The 8,971-nt window shown below is 40.1% G+C and overlaps 1 protein-coding gene across 1 annotated transcript; it reads right to left on the reverse strand.

Moving 5' to 3' along the window:
* Positions 1 to 4,004: 4,004 nt before the first annotated feature.
* On the reverse strand, positions 4,005 to 8,346 carry LOC103508923 (zinc finger protein 281-like). The gene is made up of 3 exons (XM_026823390.1): positions 8,191 to 8,346; positions 5,354 to 5,559; positions 4,005 to 4,706 (listed from the first exon to the last, which is right to left on the reverse strand). Exons 1-3 carry the CDS (start codon positions 8,330 to 8,332, stop codon positions 4,368 to 4,370), a joined length of 687 nt encoding a protein of 228 aa, XP_026679191.1. The 5' UTR covers positions 8,333 to 8,346; the 3' UTR covers positions 4,005 to 4,367.
* Between the last annotated feature and the right edge of the window lie 625 nt (positions 8,347 to 8,971).

The raw sequence follows: 8,971 nt of genomic DNA on the forward strand, positions 1-8,971 counted from the left end.
CATCGCATAACATACTGTCCGCAATTACGTAACCTTTCACAACTCACCGATTCAGCAACCATCGCATAACATACTGTCCGCAATTACGTAACCTTTCACAACTCACCGATTCACCAACCATCGCATAACGTACCGTCCGCAACTAGGTAACCTTTCACAACTCACCGATTCCCCAATCATCGCATAACATACTGTCCGCAATTACGTAACCTTTCACAACTCACCGATTCAGCAACCATCGCATAACATACTGTCCGCAATTACGTAACCTTTCACAACTCACCGATTCACCAACCATCGCATAACGTACCGTCCGCAACTAGGTAACCTTTCACAACTCACCGATTCACCAACCATCGCATAACGTACTGTCCGCAACTAGGTAACCTTTCATAACTCACCGACTCTCCATAGCCCGAGCGTTTCCGTACATTTAGTTCATTTAAGAAACGTTCATTCAATATAAAGTTGGTTAAAAATAAACGTTAACTTTACTGTGATAGGTACTATGAATATAGTTGTTCTAATTTAGCCACTACCCTCTCAATCCTTTATTTTTAATGGCGCGGTGTCTAACCCAAACAAATCGCCCTGGGAGTCACTGAGGATCTCACCCAGAGACCGAAGCTAATAATAAATAATTCGTCCCTGGTCCATTTGTTATGATCTTACCATGACTAAATGAAACCCCAGGCTAATAATTCGTCCCTGGTCCATCAGTATGATCTTACCATGACTAAAGAATCTTCTATTATTACATACCTGCTGTATACTAGTGGAAGTGGGGGGAACTATGAGAGTATTGGTGCCAGGTATAATGAGGGGTTTCTGTTCATTGGAATCATCCTCATCCAAAGAATGTACAGGTACGACAATAGTGGTAGGGGGGTCACTGCTACCAACTTGAGATACAGTCACCTCCAACGACTGAAAACACACACAAAAAAATCATTATTAAATTACCTACATATCCTTTGGTAGAAAAGATCGACTAATATTGAACAACACCTAGTAAATAAAAAATTGGGAAATCATAAGAAAAAAAAAAAAAAAAAAAAAAAAAAAAAAAAAAAAAAAAAAAAAAAAAAAAATTAACCAAAACAAGAGGAATTTGACGATAATAATAATAATAATAATAATAAAAAAACTATAGCTGTACCTTGGTTTGAAAATAGCCGGATAACTGTCCAAGGAAGCTGAAATAAAATAACCGGAGAGCACTTGCTTTCACCCCAAGGGCAATGGGAGTTTAACCCATTCGAGGGCCTGTCTTGACCATAGTTGACCAAACCAAAAGCGTAGCAAATGAGGTTCCAATGAAGAAACCAATGTAACAGAATAGATCAGAAATACAGAAATATTGTATAAAATAAAACTTATACCCAGGACTGAGTAGTCCTCACCAAGCTGAAAAGGAACCTATTTAAAAAAAAAAACAGTCGCGCTACGCGCTCCCTATTGATTTCGCATTTCTACGCGCACCCTATTGGCTTCGCACTTTGATAGAATATGGTCACGCTGCGCGCTCCCTGTTGGCTTCGCACTTCGAGAGAATAAGGTCGCGCTCTGCTGTCCCTATTGGCTTTACACCTTTTAGAAAAAACGGTCGCGCTCCTCATTGGCTTCTCACTTTGAAAGAATACGGTCGCGCTACGCGCTCCCTATTGACTTCGCACTTCTATAGAATATGGTCACGCTACGCGCTCCCCATCGGCTTTTCACTTTAAGAGAATACGGTCGCGCTACGCGCCCCCCATTAGCTTCACACTTTGAAGCAATACGGTCGCTCTACGCGCTCCTCATTGACTTCTCACTTTGAAGTAATACGGTCGCACTACGCGCTCCCTATTGACTTCGTCTTTCTATAGAATATGGTTGCGTTCCGCGCTCCCTATTGGCTTCTCAATTTGAGAGTACGGTCGCGCTACGCGCTGCCTATTGGCTTCTCGCTTTGAGGGGGTACGGTCGCGCCATGCACTCCCCATTAGCTTCACACTTTGAAACAATACGGTCGCGCCATGCACTCCTCATTGGCTTCTCACTTTGAAAGAATAAGGTCGCGATACGCGCTCCCTATTGGCTTCGCACTTTGATAGAATACGGTTGCGCTACGCGCTCCCCATTAGCTTCACACTTTGAAACAATACGGTCGCGCTGCGCGCTCCCCAATAGCTTCTCGCTTTAAAAGAATACGGTCGCGCTACGAGCTCCCTATTGGCTTATCACTTTGAAAGAATACGGTCGCGCTACGCGCTCCCTATTGGCTTCGCACTTCTATAGAATATGGTCGCGATACGCGCTCCCTATTGGCTTCGCACTTTGATAGAATATGGTCGCGCTGCGCGCTCCCTGTTGGCTTTGCACTTCGAGAGAATAAGGTCGCGCTCCGCGCTCCCCATTATCTTCTCGCTTTAAGAGAATACGGTCGCGATACGCGCTCCCTGTTGGCTGCACACTTTGATAGAATATGGTCGCGCTACGCGCTCCCTATTGACTTCGCACTTCTATAGAATATGGTCGCACTCCGCGCTCCCTATTGGCTTCTCACTTTGAGAGAATACGGTCGCGCTACGCGCTCCCTATTGGCTTCGCACTTTGATAGAATATGGTCGCACTCATCCAGATATCAACCAAAGTCAATGTTGCTTCAAACTTCGGACTTAGAAACTGAAAAGTTTTCAAAAAAAAAAAAAAATCAATTTTTTTCATACTTAATATGATTCCTTATCACACGGGGAGTATTTTAAGATAGGAATGTTTTGGTCGATAGGCGGTCGATTTCGGACTTAGAAAAATTTTCAAAAAAAAGTTCAATTTTTGGACACTTTTTAATGATCCCTCATTACACGGGGAGTATTAAAGATAAGAAATTTTGGTCGAAAATTGGCCGCCGTAGGCGGTCGATTTTGGACTTAGAAAATTTAAAAAAAAGTTCAATTTTTGGACACTTTTTAATGATTGGTCACACTCCGCGCTCCCTATTGGCTTCTCATTTTGATAGAATATGGTCACGCTGCGCGCTCCCTCTTGGTTTCGCTCTTCGAGAGAATAAAGTTGCGCTCTGCGCTCCCTATTGGCTTTTCACTTCGAGAAAATACGGTCGCGCTCCCTAATGACTAAATAAAGAAGAAAAGGAGGAATGGATCTGAAAAATATTCCCTGATATTCTACCATCCAAATACCGACCATGGTCAACGTATCTTAACTTCAATGATATATTATGTCGGTAAATAATTCAAAGTCGCATTAAAAAAAAAAGTTTCCTAGGTGGTCACTCATCTAGCTACCAACCACGCTCAACGTTGCTTAACTTCAGTGATGAGTGAAGAGTAGATACACAATACTCTGCTGGAGGAAAAAGATTCTCTTCGCGTCGAGTCGTCGAGGAGTCTCTACTCCCTGTGTATTTCTTATGGAAAATAGGTCCAACAAGCTGGGTCCGTCCCTCCGGGAATTTTGTAGCCCGTAGTTTATTCGATCGTGGTTAAAGAATACCTATGTACCTACCTAATTTGTTTAATATTCAGTTTATTATCATTCTTGATTTGATTTTTTGATTTTACTTTCACGTAATGATTTAAAATCAAGACTAGAGCCCGTTCTCCCTTTATTCCCAATAAAATGTTTAAGTCACCCATCCATTTATTGGCCTTGATCGGCGTAGCTTAACATAGGGTCGTCGCGACAAATTTCATGATCAGAGCTCATTTGTGTGAGAAAATGTGAAAAAAATCCCCCAAAAACCAGTTTTTTTGGTTTTTTGGCTTTAAGGTTTTCTGGACAAAATTTGCACCACCATTTTCGCGATCCTGGTAAAAAGACCTTTAATTTGATATATAGGTCGACCAGGTTTGGATAAGTCCTTCTATGGGGACAGACAGACTGACGGACAGACAGACAGACACCGAAGCGAATACAATAGTCCGTCCACTATACCTTTTATTATTAGTAATAATAAAGGAAGGAGGACTAAAAATCCAATAAAATTGCGAATATCCCCGGAACGGTTCATCAGAAAACGGTAAACCGAACGTTTTATGATAGGAAATATGATTGCAAGATTGATGAAAAAATAAAAAATATAGGTCATCGCGACAAATGTCAACTTCCAGTCCAAAATGTGACCCAAAGTCGGCCAAAAATTTCGAATTTTTCGAACAACTCGCGAACGGCTGGCTTTAGGAAATTTTAACCTAGCCTATAACCACCGCCATAAAAATATGAACCTGTGTACAAAATTTCAAGTTTCTACGAGTTACCGTTCAGACGCCAACCTCTTACAAACAAACAGAAAACCTCTCTTATTAATAAGATTTATTTATTCTGGACATTGACCACATTTTCCAATGTATGAATGGGAACAATTTTTACAATGTTTGTTTGTAAAATTCTATTGGTACCTCAGTTGGGATCTTACCTTTACAACATATTGAGCAGACAAAGGGCCGCTCTGGGTTGTGTCCGAGTTTATGTCTCTCCAAATGTTCTTTTCTCTTGAGTCCTGCACCGCAGATGTCACATATGAAGCGTCGCTCAATCTTGTGCCCGATCAGATGCTGCTCCAACATATCTTTGTCCGGGTAAGCCATGTTACATTCTGGACAGCAGAACAGAGTAGTTCCGTCCAATGCTGTAGCAATGTGTACCTGACCTGGGCGAGGTTTTTTTGGTTTAGGTGGTTTTTTCTTGTACTTCTTCTTCCTCTTCTGTAATAAAGTTGTTGTTTGTATTTCAAGTTAAATTAGTAAACCTAAAAGCAATTGTCGACATTGGCCCTCTGTATTGTACAGATTGAAACTTGTGCGCGGTCACGACAACCTTCGCGGTTCAAACCTCCTGCTTACTTAGATACGCTTGAAATTTCAATCTTAGAATGTTACCAAAAAACCATCGACCATCACAGAAAAATACTCAGCTCAATTTCTTCATTTTCTGCGAGGGTCAGTACTATGTTCGGAGCTATGGTCAAGGCTCCGTTGAGGACGCTTCTATTCATTAGCCTGATTTGTTTATTTAATCATTAGCCTGGCTATCGTCGATGGTTGGTTCTCCGTTGTGAATGCCTACTTAAGAGTGTGTTTCTGCAGTTTCTGGAACATGCCTTTGAAGTTTGTCACACGACACCCTGTTTTATAAGTTCACTGATCATATCTAGGAGCCTGGGCCAATAACAACACTACCAGAGTATTAATTAATTATATTTATTTGTATTTTTATTTTACAATGGGACATCATCACCAGAGTATAAGAGAGACACTATGTAGCATACTTCAGAGAATTTGCATTGATTTGATATGGTGCATGATGCCTTAGGGTCAGAGCTAATTATTGGCATATAATAAAGATAACTTACCCCACCTTCTCCATTCTCTATCAACAACTCATGAGGGTCTGCAGCGATTTCGAGGAGTCCTCCCATGTCTTGTGAGGAGAGGGGAGAGGATTCTATGTCCGCCTCACGCTTGATTGTATCTGCCGAGAACTTGAGGAAATGATGAAGTGAAAGGGGGAGAGGGGTGCCTTGCATGCGGGATAGGTATTCAGCTACAGATGAGTTTACTGAAATTACATCCATACTCTAAGTTCTTCTTCTTCTCCTTTTCCCGTGTACAGACGGGGTCGGCGTTTTTCGTCAGCCTCTGAATCAGCCCTAACCAGAGTGATTGCTTTGGGCTGACACTTGGTTTTGGCTGCAAATTTAACGAGTGGATGCCCTTCGCACTCAACTTTTGCTATTTCTTTAGCAAAATGATCTAAATAGGTAACTAGTCTAATTGGCATCAATTTTCAATAGGTACAAGCTGTTGTATTCTGCTTCGCCAGCACGCACGCACACGCACACACAACACGGTCGCGTTAAAAAAAAAACTTTGGTCACCCTTCTATTTTCTTTCCTCACTTGGGGTAGCTTAACATAAATTAAACTAACCGGAAAATAGCCTAAAAGTTTCCCGGGAGTGTACCTAAGCAATAAGTTGGCAAAGTTTCATCGCAATGGAGCAGTTGCAAATGGGTAAAAATTATAAATAAATGGTCGATTCCTATGTAAAAAGTTGGGAAAAATCCAAATCTGAGGTCAAAACTCTGAAAAAATAAATGTAAAAGGTGTAAAATTCATTTTTTTTAAAGAGGTTTGACAGAGGGAACTTTAACTGCTATGGTCCTATCTTCCCGAAATCGAAGAGAGAAGGAAGACAGGATAGGAGAAAGCCAGCCGTTCCGAGAACGAACATTATCACATCAGGATAAAATCCGCCTCCCCTTCAGGGTTTTTACGTCACTTTTAACGAGGTCTTCTCACGACGGATTTTACCCTTCATTCGGTGACAAAGTACCTACTCGCACCTCAGCCAGCCTGAGTGAGGTCGGGAAAAGCCAGCAGCTCATATGCGATTGCCCAGATTTTTTTCCCCACGAGGTTTGATGAAGGGATCTGTAACTGTTAAGGTCTTTATGGTTCCGAAATTGAAGAGAGAAGGAAGACAGGATAGGAGAAAGCCAGCCACTCCGAGAACTAGCATTTACAAGGCAGGCGCGCTAGCTTCCAAGCTAACTAGTCTGCTCCAAGTAAGTACAATGTTCAATGTATCTCAACGACTGGACACCCCCCCTCTTGTAGTTTACTTAAAAACATTGTCCTTTCACAGCAAAAAAGAATTTCTTCCAAGAGTTTTCACTACCTACTTAAATTTCTTCAAAATTTTGTTCTCCTTAAACTGCTTATAAACCATTAACTGGTTTAAGAGACCATTACTTGCTTCTTGCTTTTCAGTCACTTGAATAAGTTGAATGTCTTAATTCATGAAATGAAAAAAAATTATAGGAATGACATCTACTACGATTGGTATAAATGGACTTCAAACATATGTAACTAGTGATTAGTGATTATGTAAAATTGAACACAAATACCTATTGCGTAGTTTTGCTAAGTAATGATTCTGATGAATTAATTATAACTTCATTAACGGTTTTCATTAGGTAAGTCAAAATTGTATTCCTTTGGCCTTTTCAACCTAAGTTTTACATTCAAATTGACTTGACACTTACATAGTATGTATCCTTATACCTATTTATATATAACTTAAATACGTGGTCTTTAATTAAATAAATATTAAGTATTAGGTACTGTTATTAGTTATTAGTCATTATTTTGTCATAATAACTCTTTTACAAACCTCACAACCTATGAAACCAAATATACAATTGTAAACTCGTTTTTAATGCATAAACAGATTTTATGCATGAATATATACAAATATATACATAGTACAGATCAAGTACATTGGTATGAGTACCTACATATTATCTTGTATGAGTAATAACTCGCACAGCCAGCCACTCACTATCAGGTAGACCTGATTAATGAGGCGGACCTGAACAGGTCTATCTTACAGTGAGTGGCTGGCCTATCAGGTAGGCCAGACAGGTACGGCTGAAAAGATCCGTCTGTCAGGTCTACCTGATACCTGATGAACACACACACTATCAGGTTAACCTGACAGACGGACCTGATCATTAGTAGGTAACTGTCAGGTCTACCTGATAGTGAGTGGCTGGCCTAATAGATTCGCGTAATAGGTAATGTCTAGAACCGGCCCCTGCAAAGCTATTTGGAAAAGGCGGTTTCCATTTCCAATCGATTGCCACATGTTTCCTTCTAGCATTTTGGCTTACCATTGCGGATATGTAGAACCTGCTGCTTGATGAGCGGTTTGGCCAGGCATAAAAGTCGAACAGACAGACAAACACACAAACACTGTTGGGTGAGAAATTGTCTGGTTATAAATCGAGAAAGAGTCGTAATGTTCTAGTACCTGGGTCTACCTTTCGTATACCTCAGGTTGCTGGGAATCACAATCTCCTGGATTTGAAATCTGACCCGTACCACCCAACAATTGGATAATTCTCAGGCAGCCTGAGAATTATCCAATTGTTACCTGAGAACTACCCGTATTTCTTTGCAAAAATTAAAGATATACGAGTTTTTTTTTTTTTTTTCGAAAACTCCAACAGATTCAGAGCGATTCGAGTGGGTCATACATTGCTGTATAGATATATTTTACCTATGTATAAACAATGCTTATTTCTATCCTATACATATATTATATGTATACACAATACTTATTTCTATCCCAAGTCCTAACCGTTGCCTCCATTTCTATTTCGGAAGCTGGTGTGGTTATTTCTTACCTTCTCCTCTTCTAGATTTATCCTTCTTAGTGTCTTCCGTTGCGTCTGAACTTCTCATCTGAAGCATATCATTGGGAATGACAACCACTGGATAACCTTGAGTTCCATGATTATCTACAATTCCCTCTTTATCATCCAACATCTGAAAAACAAGTAATAGAAAAAGAAAGAAAAAAGAAAAAAAAAAAAAAAAAAAAAAAAAAACGGGTCTATGACTTAAGCGCAACTGATCTATTAACTCAATGGGTTCGTGTTCGTGCTAGCTGCTTCATTTACCAAGTGACTTGCCATTTTCATAGCAATCATGATGAATAAAACATTATTTTATCTACCTACTTATTACATATATTTTATTAGGTATAGGTACATACCTATATATTGAAAATCAATGCTAGATTGATCCTAGATCGTTTTGAAACAAGACTAGCCTAGTGACAAACTGCATAACAAGAATCTATCTGCAAGAAGTCTTAAGGACAACCAGGTTACTCCATGGAGAGCTTTAAAACTGGTTTAATTTACCGTTTTGGTCCGATCGAAGACAAAGCGGACTTTGAAGTGCATAGAGCAGAAAAATAGGTAGAGCTAAAGAAATAATTAAAATAATGAAAACCAGGATAAAGAAGAATAAAATACTGCAAATATTATGATAGCACTACCTCCTATGAATCATCAGATAATGCAAGTTTTCCAAGGAAGGAAGTCTCAGGCTGTGGTTATGTACCGGGTTGAGATGAGCTCGGACGAGGTGAGATAGGATATTGTTTCTACAGTTTTGCTA

This window comes from Diaphorina citri, unplaced genomic scaffold, assembly GCF_000475195.1.
Source record: "Diaphorina citri unplaced genomic scaffold, Diaci psyllid genome assembly version 1.1 scaffold447, whole genome shotgun sequence".
Classification (NCBI taxonomy): domain Eukaryota; kingdom Metazoa; phylum Arthropoda; class Insecta; order Hemiptera; family Psyllidae; genus Diaphorina; species Diaphorina citri.

Excerpts from the sequence above, each read along its gene's own strand:
- LOC103508923 (XM_026823390.1), bottom strand. The coding sequence starts at position 8,332 with ATGTTGGATGATAAAGAGGGAATTGTAGATAATCATGGAACTCAAGGT. Across the intron at positions 5,560-8,190 it reads TAAATCTAGAAGAGGAGAAG|TAAACTCATCTGTAGCTGAA; the intron begins GTAAGAAATAAC and ends ATGTAATTTCAG. Across the intron at positions 4,707-5,353 it reads TAGAGAATGGAGAAGGTGGG|AAGAGGAAGAAGAAGTACAA; the intron begins GTAAGTTATCTT and ends ACTTTATTACAG.